Below are 16,969 nucleotides of genomic sequence, written 5' to 3'. Positions count from 1 at the left end.
TAGCAAGTGTCTCAGAGTGAATTGTATTTTAAATATTTATCATTTTTATTCATTTTGTAAAGCCATTCTGTGAAACTGTGCTAAATTGCAGTTATTTTTGTCATGGAGTAGGATATGACAACAGAAGTATAAAAGACACACTGGGGGGGGGGGGGGGGGGGGTGGGGGGTGGGGGGCAGGACGGGAGTGTTATGGAGGACCCAAATACTCCATAACCAAATATAATACAACTACCAGTATATGGAGCCATACACTGACGTCCACATCCATTGCTGCAACATTTCTCATTGTCCGGACAGTCACTGTCATAGTAACACAACTTGACACAATTTCCTCCTCCAGTTTTGGTGCTTGGACACTCTCCTGGCTTTGCTGTTATGAAGACACATGACAGAAAACACTGAATGCTGAAGGTCTCATTTGTGGTTTGAATATAAATCTATTATATACATTTATAGTTCAGTCCTTCTGCTTCAAAGTTTCATGTTTAGTTCAATGCGTTACTTGCAATTATTTGTAGAGTTCACTAGCAACTTCTGAGTGAAAAATTTCATTGTTTCTTTTGGGAGAGCTCTAGCATCCATCATTAATTGAAACTCACTGAAAACAGGTGGCACACATGCAGGCCCACAGGGAAATTGACAGCATTTATGTCCTCCAGAGCAGTCTCTATCAGAAGTACATCCTCGACTGGATGGCACGACTGTCAGCATCACCGGACACTGACCGGACTCTACAGAAGAGGATTCAAGAGGATCATTAAAAGGGACCAGGGAGTGTTGTAATGGTTTCAGTATTTATAAGTCAGGGGTTTTGAAATATAGGTCTCAAACTTGAAAATATGCATATATCTGCTTAAAATCAAGAATAAATTCCATTTAATCACTAAACTGTCAATCAGTTTTAAAGACAAAGAGTCCTGTTACAACCTACCCCACTACTGGTGGTGGGGTGTGAAATAAGGACAACGCAGATAGAAGACATGGACAGTTAGTGTGTTTTTCATAAATTTACTACTACAACCAGGCGCGCTGAAAGCGGTTTCATGCGAGGGGGGCTGAGGGCTGGTTTGGAAAATATGTGACGTCATCATGGGCGGCGCTAGGGAGGGGGCTAGCAGGTGCTTCAGCACCCCCAATAAAAACCAAAGCACGCCCAATAATAATTTCTGGAAGCGACATATCTCGTTATTTCAACATATGCTGGGACATTCTTATCTGTATTAAGCCAAGTGTTCTTATAATGGTTTTCTATAGGAGGAAAATGCTTAGTGTAGGCTAATTAAACTTAGTTGCGTTTATATTCTGGGCTCATCTGATTTTTTGTAGTATAACCTACTTTATGATTTTAGTATCATAATGATTAATAAATGCACGCACAATTATCCGTGAACTTGATAAATGTTGCAGATATGTTTTACTATACACACAAAAATGCCTTTCAACGTGCAAAATTCAGAATTAAATGAATGTGTAGCAATTTGTACAAACAGAGTCTCTGTAGGCCTACTATTGTATGTGTTGTAGCCATTAAATAAGCGCATTTATTTTCATATTTGTTCAAATATTATAATGTTTTTTATCGGGCAACATGAAGTGGGTCAGACATGATTTTGACTCATTAGCCTACGTTGTGTTTGGTAGAAAGCCTTTCTTTAAAGTGAATTTCGTTTTGCATAAATTGTATCTTATTTTTTATTTATTTATTTAATTCATCAACCAATTGCCTGGATTTAATAAATAAGAAACAAATATAGCAGACAATATAATCATGACATGGAGGCGCCGGCGCGGTCACTTGCATTGCACGTGAACTTGAGCGCATCTCAAATTAACCGAAATGACACAGACATGACAAATTTATCTATAGAAAGCTTGCAATTAAATCTTTAAACGAAACCATTTCAAACGAAAAGAAATAGGCTACTCTCTGATTGTGTTGCACACACATATGTCGAAATAACGAGATATGTTGAAATAACATTATAAATAATAAATCTTTAAATACATTTCATTGAATGTTGTGCTTATTCAATTTAGTAAAATTAAAACTTTTAGTTGTGATAATTAAAATTGAATATTAAATATTGAAGTTTTGCTAATTTAATAGTCTAGCTTATATGCGCAGTATGTATTTAGGAACATAGTTAATTCACTCATTAACTATCTCTCTGGTTTAATTTTATGAAGAATATTTTTCGGTTGAATATTTACCGAACATTGCTGTATATAGTCGTTGCTTTCTACGTTATGGGAGCAGTCTATTTCCCTCCTAAATCATTTATTTGTACATGCACAGCGTAATTATTTATATTTTATGTTGGTTGGAGTTCTGAACGGACTGCAGACCTCTTTGCGTGATCACGGAGGTATAGGCTAATGGCTGAATCGGAATTTATTAGCAAGATCACGGGAATCAATAGCCTAATACAGCCCAGTTGTGCTAAAATAAATATCATGAGACGTCCATCATCAGATGAATGACATGGAAAATTTAAGTTAGAGCCGCTAAAGCCAGTGCTATTACTATCCATGCGAACATGAACACCAAGCTTTTCCTTCCAAAAATATAGCCTAAAACTTATCTAAGTTGTCACCCTGCCTCTCCAAATGCAAATGCTTTGTTCGGTCAACCGGATTGTTGACTGGGGGGGGGTTATGGTGTGTCGGGTTGACTAACGTTAGCTTTCCTGAGGCACACTCGCAAGGTCTCTCGCTCTCTCCCTCTCTGCCTTGCACGCGCCGCGCGCTTTGTATGTTATGCGCGCAGTCAGAGCCGTTAAATATGAGTTTTTCAAAGCTCTGCGCGCAGTATGTTCTATCTCGCTCTAGATTCCGGGAGATTTTAACTAATTTGCGGGCATCAGGGAGGCGCTAGCAATATGCGGGAGACTCCCGGAACTTCCGGGAGACTTGGGATGTCTGTGTTGTGCACAAACATGCAGACAGGCACAATAAAACGACACTCAACGAGCAGTAGCCTACACTCGAGCTGTCATCCTCTCGACCTGTGATCTCACAATGAGCTCTGCTGGAAAACGCGCTGAATTAGTCAGTCAGGAAGGACAGTGAGGAACACAAAACTACAATGCAAACATGTGCTGCTGAATGCCGCAACATAAATCGCTGTATAAAAGTTTTCTGAAAACGCGTTTTTAAAGATCCAAGGAAGTCTGGGTAACTCCAACCCTAATCAAACTCATAAGTCATTCTATTAGCCTATACATAACAGCTGTATATTGAGATGTGGTGGAAATGACATTTGTTCTTGCAGGTCGGATTTTTTTTTTTAAATATTAACAATTTATCTTGTAATCTAAGTTTGTCATCTTACTCACAGACCTTAAAACTAGACAAATTATTTAAACTTATGAGACTGTGTTACGTGACTTTTGAACAAGTTTTTATTTTATTCAACTTCACAAAGCTAAGTGCCGAAACGCCCGACTACTGAACATACATTTTTTTTAATGCAAAGCATTGAAAATATAATGAATAAAAGCTCTGTAAACACTTGCATTTTTTGCAAGACTATAAGTGTGCCCAATCGAGTAATCAAAAGTTCTACACTTGTAGTCTTTACGCCTAGGCTACTTGAACACTTGCGCCAAGACGTCATGCATGCAAGTAGACAAGTGGTCAAGTACTGTGCAAAGACCGCAAATGTGGGTATTTGGACAAGGTATTAATCATAGCCTAATACTAATTACGGTTATTATGACATCTGGCGTGAACGAAGTGCTCTGCTCCTCCAAACCCAATCAAACACACCTGAACAAGCTAATCAAGGTCTTCAAGATAAGGCTACTAGAAAGCTACAGGCAGGTGAGTATGCCACTCAAGAATTGTCTAAGACCATTTTACTAGTTTTTCCACAATGTACAATAATTATACATTTGTCAATGAGATAAATTAAATGCTCTAAGGACCAAACAGGATAACATTGATGAATAATTAGAAATTATTCATTAGAAATGTGTAAGAAATGACATTTAACTTAAGGTATAGTCCAGAGACTCCAGATGCACATGATACACTCTTAAAAATAAAGGTTCTTAATGGCATTCTGGTTCCATGAAGAACCCTTAACATCCATGGAACCTTTCCATTCCACAAAAGATTCTTTATAGTGGAAAAAGGTTCCACTAAAATGTTCTTTACACCAAGAAAAGAAAAAGGTTCTTTTAAAGAATGGATCACTGAAAGGTTCTTTGGGGAACCAAAAATGATTCCTTCGTTGCAAAAACACCCTTTTAAAAATAGTGTGTAATGTAGGTCTAAAGTGAGTTTTAAGCATTTTTGATTTACATGGAGGATTGGATCCAACATTAAAAGAGTTAAACAGATAGGCCAAAAAGTTTTTGTAAGGTTCTAGTCTATCATTTCTGTAAAGGATTTGGTTAGGTTATGTTTAACATGCCACTGGGAATAGCCTTGGTCGTTTAAAGAAATATTTACAATTTAAAAAAAAAAATTGGGGAAAGTGTCAATTCCTGTCAAGTCGCGGACGCTTCATCTCGTTGCTGTGCGACTTCAAGTCCAAATGTCCAAATCTATGGTCCAAATAAGCGCAGCTGAATTCTCGCGAGAGTTTGGCATGACCCTCCCATACACAGACCTCCAGAGATGCGCGTTCACTGTGTATGGCGCGTACAGTGTCCAGCAGGGAGCGCTGCTCTATTTCTCGGGTAGCCCGTGAAGCGCAGTCCCGCAGCAGTACGAGGGGTGCGTTTGATCACTGCACAGCTAAATGGCGGATGAGGACAAGGGGCTGAAGCTCGAACAATAACACCTTACTTTGCCAGTAAAGCGCGTTATCAGTCGTCTCAGCTTGCCGATGCAAATCCCGCGCGCACAGGCTGCAGTCATTCATATGTGGCTTTATTAATTGACGAGTTTAGTTGAGGCACGATAGATCGCGGATTTTTGCGGAGCTCCAGAGGAAGTCGCTCTCTTCATGGTGGTTGTGATATGGGGGACTCGCTCGGTTTGATCGGGAAGCGGCTGCTGCTGCTGCTCAATGACGGGAGCTCCGCGTCTGCCGCGGGCGTTGGGACGGATCCGGCGGCCTGGCTCCGCGGCACCGTCCGGGCGGTCAGTGTGATCGGGCTGGCGAGCCCGGGGGTGGAGGTGAGACCGACACAACAACAACAACAACACACCGTCAAAACATCAAACAAAACCTGCCCATGCGAATCAACACTGGTGCATTCGACAGTTTAACAGTGTAACACAATGTGACCTGACTCTAGGTTGCATCCAATTCTGAATTAAGGGATAGATATGCAGATAGACTTTTAAGTGTGTGATGGAGTGCTAGTTAGCTAAGTAGCTAGCTGCATATAAGGGCTGCCTTAAATCCTAGTGAGCCGCCTGTGTTTTTGGGAGTCATTGATGCTGTCTGGTTAGGCAGCTTACTAGGCCCATTGCGATTTAAAATACACGAAGCACGATAAATGCATACGTCAAATCGATTAAACATACTCACTATGAATACAAAGGGAAGGGCCATTGTTTATGTCATATTGCCTTTGTAGTATTAAGTAGAATGAGCTTTTATAAATGGTTTATTTCTATTTAGAATAAATGGATAAATACTTGGGAAGTATAAGCTATTTATATTCGCACAGACAAACTTTATTTAAAATAAGATTTTTTAAGATGTTTTTTCCTTGTCAGTCATTGGTCTTGGATTAAATTGCGTTAGATTCAGTTTAATGGTCGGTGTGTGGAGTACAAGTACAGAACCAATGAAATGCATGGTAGAGACACATGCAGGCTTTTTATTTCTTGTGCACTGGTTTGATTTAATTTTTACCATCTGTTAGTGATCGGTTATTTCCTGGAATCCGGAAGACGAGCTGATGTTACTTTTTTTGTCCCTTGAAACGTCTAAATGCTGTTCTAAAATAACAGATTCTCTAGCTGATTTATAAAATGAAACTCGGTGAACTTATTGTGATAAAAATTCAAAATGTGGCATTTTTATATTTATAACATATGATACAGTTAAGTTATACAGTTATATCCATTTCCAACAGATGGAAATTCAGGTTGAATTCACGTCAGTTCACGTTGAAACTTTGAAGTGTTCTTGCAGAGTGCAGCATTTTACTTCTGTGTTCTGCAAAGATGCCAACCCTCCATCTTCATTGCAGGTGTTCGTGGAGTTTGAGAAGAGCCCTTGGCGGCAGCGCTCATGGGTGCAGGTGTACGGGGACGAGGTGCGTGCGGTTCTCGTGGAGAGTGCCATCGTCTGGGTCAACTGCAGCGACCCTTCCCTCTCCCTTCCCTCGGCTCTAACAGCGGCTGCTACTCAATGGCCAGCCTTGGTGAGTACAGATGCACACTGGGATTCTGCTCTTTCTATCTTGGTAATCTTCCCATAATTGCCCAAAGTTGGCATGAAACATAAGTTGCGCTAGTCTTTTCTTCCCTATTGTGACGTATATCCGAGTGAAACGGCTTCTCGAACAAGAACATATGTAGGACGGGACTTGATTTTGTCCATGGGGAATTGATTGGATGGTTGTGGTTTGCTATTGGTGGATCTGATGTGAGTGACAGGTTGTCCCGCCCTCACGGCAGTAGACACATCATCAGAGAAGAGAAGAGATGTCGCTGCAAGAGGGAGGGGAAGTTATTCTGATTAAAGATTACAAGGACAGATTAATTTAAAACGCATAATAATGTGCATGGATAAATCATTTATAATAAATACTGCAATATTCCATTTAAAAAAAAAAAAGAATTGTCAATTTTGATTTCATGCTGACCTTCATACAGGTCGAGAGCTGTCTCCATATTGTCAGTCATCTTTGTTTTTTGTTGTAGTTATAATTTGATTAGAAAAAGCGTTTGGAAATTGTTTAGATTGGAACTCTTGTAAGAGTGAAGATATGGTTTTTATTCACTCGTTTGTACTGGTTTCCCGAACCCACTTGTTGTCTTTTGTCTCTATCTTCAGATGTTCAAACCGCTGGTCGACCGTGTGGGTTTGGGATCTGTGGTTCCTGTCGAGTTCTTTGGACCAAGAACTTTGTCGTTTCTCCCTAATGGGAATTCACTGCACACATTTGAGGTTGGTGACCATCATCATAAGATCTGCATTCTGATCACTTTAAATTTACTAATGCAGAACTTTTGCACTGTAAAAGTTTAAATGGAACTCGATCAAATAGATTATCTTTCTTTCTTCAGACTGAAAAAGATTTTAGACACTCTCTGCTACAAGAGAAGCCAGCGCTTCAAGCTGCCATCAGCAGTTGGCACAGTGACTCTGAGCTGCAGGAGATCCTGCGCAAAGGTCAGTTGCATTTACCTATAAATAAACTAACTCTATAAATGTGCTTGAGTAAACTTACCTGTGCAAAGCCTGAAATGAAGTCAAGTCATGCAATATATAAAGGGTTAGTTCACCCAAAAATTATAATTCTGTCATTTAATCCTCCTCATGTTGTTCCAAACCCATAAGACTTCCGTTCATCTTCGAAACACAAGTGAAGATATTTGTAATGAAATCTCTGTCCCTCCTTTGAAAGTCTTTTCTCCCAACACTTCAAAACATTCATAAAGAGATTGTAAAATAAATCCATATGCATCAAGCAATTTAGTCATAAGTCTTCCGAAGAGACTCGACTGCTTTACGTGATGAACAGATTGAATGTCGGCTTTTATTCACATAAAAACATTGATCAGCGAACATAAACAGAAGCTCAACTGTACTTGGTTCTTGCTCCTCCATCAACCATGCTTGAGCTTCCGCTTACCAAAATTAAATGCTGTAAACATTGTTTGCTGACCAATGTTTATATGTGAATAAAAGCCTAACTTCAATCTGTTCATCCTATAAAGTGATTGTCTCTTTAAAAGACTTTGGACTAAACCGCTTGATGCATATGGATTTATTTTATGATCTCTTTCTGAACGTTTTGAAGCGTCATTTTAGGTGAATGGAATTTCAGTGGAGGGACTAAAATCTCTCAGATTTTTTTAGAAATATCTCCATTTGTGTTTTAAAGAGGAACAAAACAACATTAGTGTCAGTAAATGATGACAGCATTTTTATTTTAGGGTGAACTCACTTTAAGCTGATAATATAAGCTTTATTTCTTTTCTGTCTTGTGCAGGATCTTACACTATTCAGGGTCGGAGAGTACAGGTGTACCAGCCGGAGTTTGGGGAGCCCTGGGCCCTGGGACTCGTGTCTCAGCATGATCCTGTTTCACACATTATGGAGATTACCATGGACCAGGTTTGTGTGCAAGTCAGTGCGCTGTCTTTAGAAACTAATGGTGTTACCAAAGCTGATTTTAGTGTGTGGCTTAATGTGTCAATCATGGTTTATCATTGCAGGGTGAGGAGACACAAGTGGTCGATCCGCGGGTTATTCATGTGATGCTTGCTGTGGAACAATCAGATGAGGTATGTTAGAATTCTGTCACTGCTAGTGTCGATTAGAGTGTTCCAAAGAATTCGCTTTTTATCAAATTGTTTTTAGTAATATATTTTTTTACTTGCACCAGAAATAATTTATTAAATGTTAAATTTGATTTACCAAAAAAAATATTTAAAAGATTAGCAATAATAGTTGGAAATTATACTTGTTTAGGAGTCTTTTTGAGAACAAATTGCATTCAGTTATTTTTAAATGCATTTACAACAGGGCTGTAGTCAATCAAAGAAATCCTTAGTCGACCAAAGTCTTGTCCTGCGCAACGATTAGTCGACAAAAAAAAAAACGATGTTTTGATCACAATCGCGCACCTGACCACACCGCACGCTACAAAAAATATAATTGCTATCTACCACAATGAAAAATCCTAACAAAAGCTCTCGTTTATACAGGGTGTATATTCTTCTTTTCTTTCAAAGCTATGGGTTAACTTTTGTCCAGCCGATCTAGGAGTTTTAAAACAAACGCACAAAAAAACCCAAAGAGCCTAAAAAACAATCCTAATAATAATAGGCTGTATTGTAGGACCGCATATAGGTTTATTTTCGTTTTGTTACATTATTTAGGCTATTTTCAAATGCGTCAAGTGTACAAATAAAAACAAAAACATATCAAGAAAACACAATCTATTGAGTCAGCATGATAAAGCCGTTAACGGGACTGCTCACGTCTTTTGCGCGCTCAAGTTCGATTTCAAATGTAGGCGCGGGGTGTGCGCGCTCATGATGGAAGCAACGCGGTCGCGGTGCGACGCGCTCTTTTTTTTCCAAGTGCGTCCACGCTGCATCCAGATAAAAACATATAGTGTATAACAACCGAAACAAGTAGCGTTCTAACTGAATGAATACAGCTAAACTACCTATATCCCTTACTGAGCACGAAGCAGCAGTGCAGCCAGCCACAGAGTGTTCTATGTGTGTGCGCTTAACTGTGGCGCTGTTACAAAATAGCCTAAATTAAAGCATTTAAAGTTGGGGATAAACCATAGGCTAATTATATTTAGAATACAGTAATATATAACTGCTTATAAAGGAATAAATATCAAGGAGTAAATCATTGAAAATTTCTTTCTATTGGTAAAAAAAAAAAAAAAAAAAATGCAACTGGAATGCAATAAGAATGTCAGTCGACCAAGACGGCATCGACCGATTAGTCGACTAAACGACTAAAGTTGACAGCCCTATTTTACAAGATAAAATCATCATCATAAAGTAATTTAAATTCTAATGTTCAAAAGTTTGGGGTCAGTAAGATCAAAATTGATCAAAAGTGACAGTAAAACATTTATAATATATATATATATATATATATAATTCTTTTCAAATAAATGATGTTTTGAACTATTCCTGAAACTAAATTTCCACAAAATATGAAGCAGCACAACTGTTTTCAACTTTAATGATGATTATAAAAAATGTTTCTTGAGCATCAAATCAGCATATTAGAATGATTTCTGAAGGATCATGTGACACTGAAGACTGAAATAATGATGCTTGAAACACAGGGATAAATTACATTTTTAAATATATAAAAAATAAAGGTAGCTGTGGTGAACATGAATTTCTTTCTTAAACATTTTGAACAGTTATACATTTATATGCATATAGTCATACTCACACATATATATGAACTTCGTAATGGATCTTGTGCCTGGGTCATTCTACCATATCTCTTTTAGAGCCAAGATAGACGCAAGAAGGAGGGTGATGGTGGGAAAGGTGAGGGCAGTCGGCGGCGCCGGACAGCGTCTGAAGGAGATGAAGACATTACTCTCAAACGTTTCAAAGGAGCCGGGGAGGGTGCCTCTGACAGCCAGAATGGGAATGGCTCCAACAAGGACGCTGAGGCTATGGTAACACGTGTAGAGATGCCGGCAGAGGTAGTAGTGGAGAGAAAAGACGGAGGGGGTGGCGTAGGTGGGAGGGTGTCGAGCACCTGTAGTCCAGTTGCTTTCCCAAACCAAGACTCCTCTAACAACACCAATTCTTCTCAGCAGGATCACTCCCACATAAGGAGCACAAGTTTTGTCAAGGAGAATGGCAGTTTTGTCCCAAACCAAGAACGGATATCTTCAGTGTCAGCGGTGCTTCCTGCGTCCACTCCAACACCACCTCCATTGAAGCCTGCCCCATCGCCTTTTTCTAACACTTTTCCTTCTTTGGGGCAAATGCCCAGTTTGGTGCCCGGGGCCCCTGCCCCCAAGTCATCTCCCACACTCCCAGCATCTGAGAGGGAGGAGGGAGGTGTCCTTTCAGGGTATCCTAAAACAGCTGCCCTGGTGTCTCCAGGTCCTGTGACCATTTCGTCGCCTTCCCAAGACAATGCTTCAAGTGTGGCTCTTTCTGTTCCTGGAGATGCAAACCAAAAGCCCAGTATGTGGGGATCAACCCCAGAAGCAAGCCAGGTATGAAAATTATGTTGTTTTTTTCCTTTTGGATCTATTAATTAATTTGAAAATAATACATTAAAAATGTAAAAAAGTCCCTAAAAATGTTTAAAAAAAAAGTCCCCAAAAATGTAATATTATGATTTAATATACATTTGAAAGAAATACTTTTGATGGTGAAAAAAATATTTAAAACATCTTCAGATTTATTTAAATAGGAATGTTCAAAACCATATGAAATCAACATTAATATATAGAGAGTGTTTATCAAAAAATTTGCCATGTTTATTAGTGTTATTTATATATTATTTTAAAGGTGCAAAGCGCAAGTCTCTGAGTTTTTGCAGAACTACGCCCCCTCTGGCGACAAGCGAAACTGCAACCAATTCTGATTGTACATGTATCTAGCTTACGCTAAAGCATTACACATTTTACGCATCCTCATTTGTTGTCATACATAGATTGGCCGTATCAAACATTAGAGAATGGGCTATATCTACCGTTTTATCAAGAAAAAAGCCAACTGAGGATCCCGTTTGAGACCAAGAGCAGACAGGAGATCTCTCCATTTGTTGAATGCCTTCCCGAGGTTGACTCTCGTCTTACTCCGACGCCTGTCTGACTCCAATTTGGACCTTTTGGTGGCACTTGACAAAATTTTTCTTTTCTTTACTTTACGTGGAGTTTGCGTTGGTGTTTTGAATGGGCTACAAGCCCGTCTCTTTGAATCCATCTTCTACCTTTGACGCACGAGTTGTCTTCGCTGATGCGGAGAATGGCGGCGCCAGCGAATACACAAACCTGCGAGACATAGCCTGGTGAGCGTGAACGCGCATGACGTCACGCCCAGTCTCAAATTAGAGCCCGAATTATATATTTTACTGGACAGGATTATAGAGGCAATCTCAGTGCACAGAGAAGGGCTCACTCAGCCCATCAGGCAGTTCTTTAAGCATGTATAGGATAGAAAAATAGGTATTTTTAACACGAATAGTTGCCCAATGCACCTTTAAATTTGCTCATTTTTTATATTTTAATAATTATGTGCTTTTGTCATTTTTATTGGTTTGTTTTCTGTTTAACTATTTTATTTTTTGCCAAAATTTTAATTCTGTCATTAATTACTGACACTCATGTCGTTCCAAACCCATAAGACTTTCATTCTTCTTTGGAACACAAATGAAGATATTTTTAATGAAATGAAGGGACAGAAACCTCTTTTCATTAAAAATAACTTTATTTGTGTTCCGAAGTTTTGCGGATTTGGAACAACACGAGGGTGAGTAAATGATGACAGAATATTGGGGTGAACTCATGGTGCGTTCACATGCTATGGAAAATATGATATTTTCCACTTGTGAACTGGTATTTACCAGTGTGTTGCGTTCAAGTGCTTTTGTTGTCGTAATGTGGTAAAAAGATGGAGATCCAGACCTGTTATTTAGCTAAAACTATTTTAGATTGCTTAAGTCATCTGCTACAGCAAGAAAATGATTTATCAAAACTCAAACGGTAAATAATATGCTGTATATTTTCTAGATCATTAATAGTACCAGATAGTACTTATTTTTACCATTCACAACTCTTGCGTTGCTCTCCGCCATTTTGAAAAGGTCAAAGGTAATCTCATCTCGGCAACTCGTGCATCAAAATATTCTACGAGTTGCCCAGTGGAAAATACCACATGAGGGGGTGTTTGTGCATTTTCCATGTCGGCTTTTGGTATTTACCATAATTACCATAGCACGTGAACGCACCATAACCCTTCAATTATTTTAATTGAAGTTTTATTTCAATTATTGAATTTTAGTTTTAGTTAATATCAACACTGGTTTTTAACAAGATTAGTCTTTGACCGTCACTTATTTGGCTTATTTATATTTCAGACCCCCAAGACCCTTGCTCTGGCTGCCGCAGTATTTGGTAAACAGTCAAGTGAGTTTGGAGATGTTCCCACACAGACAAATGGTTCTTCCCAGGAGGACAAGCCTTTTGGCTTTCCCTTTGGAGCTGCGAAGGAACCGCACAGGCAGAACGCTGATCCCTCAAAGAACCTGTTCTTTCAATGCATGTCTCAGAACCAGAGTATCACACAAGGCCAGGCAAAGGCCTTCACATCCTTGTCCGAGTGCCTGAACAAGGAGCCGCCTAGCCTGTTCAAGCCTTCCGCTCCCTCCGAGGGTTTCAGAAAGGCGGTTGTGGCTTCTGCATCTGCTGGACTGTTTGGTTCAGCACCTGCTAGTGGCCTGACACCACTGAAAGAGCAGCCAAAAGTGCCTGATATCAAGCCTGCAGGCAATGGGCTGATGAACAAGCCTTTTGGAGGGGTTGTGGAGGCACACGGAAAACTCCCAGCCACTTTCCCCTCAGCCATCTGTCAAGCTGCGAGCTCTGCGGAGGTGCTGAAACCCTCTTTGGGATTAGGAACCAGTGGACTTGGAAGTGCCAGTGGTGGGATTAGAAATGTTAACAGCTCGAGCCCAGTCAGCGGCTTCGGTTTGCTTGCTGGCAACAAGGCTTCAGAAACTCACGAGAACCTGTTCCTACAGGCGTCGAAGGAGACGAATCCATTTCTCGCTTATGGTGGAGCTGTTTCGCACAGCCCTTTCAGTTCCTTGTCAACTCCAAAGTCATCCTCTTCCCTGTCCGCATCTGCTGTTTCACCTTCAGGCAGCACCAGTGTACTTAGTCAAGATCCTCCTGGTAATGAGGCCAAACCAAATCTGTTCACCATGGCAGAACCTCCTAAGGGAATCTTAACTCCCCAGTTCGCCCCTCCTGCTCTCATGACCACTCCGTCATTCACATCGGTAGCCCAGGATGGACAACAAACGTCCAAAGCAAGCAAAGAGGGTTCAGATGTCAGCACGGGAACCCACCTCTCCACTGAAGGCCAAGGTGTCGCTATGCCCTTCGACCAAACCAAGTTTTCCTTGGAGGAACGTGGTCAGTCCACCAAAAGGGATTCAGAGTCCAGTAGCAACAGTGACCTGTCTGATTTGAGCGAGGGGGAGGACAACTCGAGCCAGAAACCTGGGGTTGCTGCAGCCAATGAGGATAAGAATAAGACCCTGCCTGCGCCTAAGGGCCGGCCACGGAACAAACCCTTTAAAGGTAACATGCTTGACTACTGCATGCTGTGTAATCCATAAATTAGTTCTCCCATCATTGACTCCCCCTCATGTTGTTCCAAACCTGTAAGAGTTTCTCTAATCTGTGAAACATGAAGGAAAATGCAATAAAAGTCAAGGGGTCCAGTGTTGTTTTGGACCTTAATGACTTTCATTGTATGGACAAAAACAGTTGAAACTTTTCAATTCACTTTTAATTCCTTTTGCTTCATGCCTTATGAGTTTTGCGTCATAGCATTTTTATGCAATCTGTAGTAGTGGTCATTCAATGTATATATTGGTCGGTATTTGACAGTGACTTATTGGCCAATGCCGATAATTAGTAAGTTTCAGTTTGGCTGATATGTCAGAAGCAAGATGTTTATTTTGACATCTCTGAGAACTGATAGCAGTGTGTGAGCATGGGGGCTCCTGTGCGTCTATTTTTTGTGTGTGTGAGTGCTGCAGTGATGACATTTTTGTAGGCTAACCCGTAAGTTAGCATTACCCTTGTTCCCTCGAAACAAACCCTGTAGGATTTTTCCATTAGCTTTTGTATTATTGCAGAAAATAAGCTGTGACTAACAAAAGGTTATGATTCTTTCTTACACGATTTGTTCATTATGATAATCTTCACAAATTAACACAAATTTTATGAATTATAAAGCCTAAAAACTATCGGCAGAAGTAAAAGGCTAAAAGTAGGCTATAAACAAACTTTACCACCATCGCATGACTTCAACATCGCTGTCACTAAGCTTCCAACAACTCTTTATTAAAGAACATTTTCCCTGAAAGATTGAGTTAGAATAGTTTGATTATAAGCACATTGAGGCTATGAAAGTGGATTAGTGCATAGATGAGTTTACCTGTTCAGCTGATGACGGTTAATATCACCATAAACTTCCGTAGTCCCGTTTAGCCAATTGTTAGCAGTTTTCAAGACAAATAAAAGCTTTAAAAGAAATTACAAGGGGCTATTGCTGATGCATTTTATGTTGTAGAATAAAACGGGAAAATAACGTCAACTCAACCATCTTTTTTTTTTTCTGGTGAAAGAAATGTACAAATTAAGAAAGCCAAAATATTAAATCTCATGATTATATTTTACTGTGTTATTCACTGTTTTGTAGAGGGGGGTCAAAATGACCATTTGAACTTGGGAAAAATAATATTTATGGCACTCAGACAGAGTGCTCAGACTCAGGCACTGTGCAATTGTGTTAGAAATAACTCAATATTCAAATATTCCTCCTAAATAGAAAAAAGTATCTGGCAGCTGTATGTGAAGTGACCCACATTTGGTTTTGGACCTTTGAAAATGTGTACAATTTACTTATGGAGTCGCATTAAAATCTCCATATCTCTGGGATTGAGCCATATCAGGCCTTTAAAATGAAGATACCAAAATAAATGCTTGTTAAAAACCATAATTTAAAAGAATATTAAGAATTCTTTAATACTTCTTGAGTTCCAGGCATGCAAACTTGAGGCAAAAAAACACAAGAAGTGCTTTTTCCCATTTTTGAAATGTCACTGTTGGCATATAATGCAACAAAGATTGCTAAAGTGAACAGATTTAACTAATAAACCTACCGATCTCTGTGTAAAAACAAAATAATGATGCTGCCTGCCATCTTTCTAAAGTCATTTTTTCCACCTGTAATTTGGCTCCAAATCTCATGTGAAAATTGTCATTTTGACCCCCCTCTACAAAATAATGGATTACTCAGTCAATATACATCCATTACATTTAATATTTTGGCTTTCATCACTATTTATGTTTGTCTTGACATGGATTGAGCCTTGAGCTTGTTTTCACCACAGACCTTATTTCAGGCATTTAACCAAAAACCCATTGACTTCATTATGATAGAACCGGAAGTGATATAAACTTGCCTGGGTTTTGGCCCTCAAAAATGTCATCCCTGCAGAACTATTCATTAGTTCACTGTCTTTGTTTAACAGTTCTGTCCATCGGCCACCTTGCTTTCTAAGATATCAGCATCATCATTGCCATCAAAAAAAATCCACAACGACCGGCCGCTAAGCAGTAGTTCATATTGATAGATCAGTCAGCATTCACGGTCACCTGATTTTGAGTTCATGTGTGAACATTTATCTAGTGGGACAGTCCGTGTTGAAGGACCAGAGTAAGGTTCGGCGCTTGAAGCAGTCCGGAGAGTCCTTCCTGCAAGACGGCTCTTGCATTAACGTGGCTCCCCACCTGCACAAATGCCGCGAGTGCCGTCTGGAGCGCTACCGGAAATCCCGCGAGCAGGACTCGGATGATGATGACCCAAACGTGGCCTGCCGATTCTTCCACTTTCGCAGGTGAATAAGATTCAGACAACTTTAGGTATGACTAGCTTAACTCTTGCCTAAGGTATGACTCTGACATCTTGACTTGTGTTGTAACAGGCTGGCTTTCACTAAGAAGGGAATCCTTCGTGTGGAAGGTTTCCTGAGCCCGCAGCAGAGTGACAGCATGGCAATGGGGCTGTGGCTGCCCTCCCTCGCGGTACATGAAGGACTTGACCTGGACACGTCCAAATATATTTTAGCAAACGTGGGTGACCAGTTTTGCCAATTGGTCATGTCAGAGAAAGAGGCTATGATGATGGTAGAGCCCCATCGTAAGTAACTGTAAATGTTTCACACATTAAACTTCACACTGAATAACTTATAATCTGAATAAATCATAAAGTATCACATAAAACCAAACACTATTTGCACATATAGTAGTTCTTAAAGTTCACCCAAAAATGAAAGTTCTGTCATCATTTACTCACCCTCATGTCATTACAAACCTGAATGAGTTTCTTTGTTCTGTTAAGCATAAAATATATTTTGAAGAATGTTGGTTTCTGGTGCCCATTGACTTTTTTTTTCTACCATGGAAGTCAATGGGGACCAGCAACTGTTTGATTACCAACATTCTTCAAAATGTGTTATTTCGTGTTCAACAGAAGAAAGAAACTCATACAGGTTTGGCACAACATGAGGGTGAGTAAATGAT

The 16,969-nt window shown here is 39.8% G+C and overlaps 1 protein-coding gene across 6 annotated transcripts in view; it reads left to right on the top strand.

Moving 5' to 3' along the window:
- Positions 1-4,702: 4,702 nt before the first annotated feature.
- kdm3b (lysine (K)-specific demethylase 3B) overlaps positions 4,703-16,969 on the top strand; it is a 29,596-nt gene continuing 17,329 nt past the window's right edge. For 4 of the 6 annotated variants that reach the window (XM_056250252.1, XM_056250251.1, XM_056250253.1 and 1 more), the window contains exons 1-10: positions 4,703-5,129; positions 6,158-6,331; positions 6,967-7,080; positions 7,200-7,305; positions 8,129-8,253; positions 8,355-8,423; positions 10,133-10,858; positions 12,727-13,954; positions 16,077-16,284; positions 16,372-16,586. In XM_056250252.1, coding sequence (XP_056106227.1) covers positions 4,971-5,129; positions 6,158-6,331; positions 6,967-7,080; positions 7,200-7,305; positions 8,129-8,253; positions 8,355-8,423; positions 10,133-10,858; positions 12,727-13,954; positions 16,077-16,284; positions 16,372-16,586 — 3,124 coding nt within the window. In that variant the 5' untranslated portion in view covers positions 4,703-4,970. The remainder of the gene's footprint in view (positions 5,130-6,157; positions 6,332-6,966; positions 7,081-7,199; positions 7,306-8,128; positions 8,254-8,354; positions 8,424-10,132; positions 10,859-12,726; positions 13,955-16,076; positions 16,285-16,371; positions 16,587-16,969) is intronic. The other 2 variants (XM_056250255.1, XM_056250254.1) reach the window with 2 other exon arrangements.

This window comes from Rhinichthys klamathensis, unplaced genomic scaffold (genome assembly GCF_029890125.1).
Source record: "Rhinichthys klamathensis goyatoka isolate OS25496 unplaced genomic scaffold, OSU_Roscu_1.1 h1tg000068l_1, whole genome shotgun sequence".
NCBI classification, from domain to species: Eukaryota; Metazoa; Chordata; class Actinopteri; order Cypriniformes; family Leuciscidae; genus Rhinichthys; species Rhinichthys klamathensis.
The sequence above is the reverse complement of the archived record's forward strand: the minus strand, read 5'-3'. Positions and strand labels throughout refer to the sequence as shown.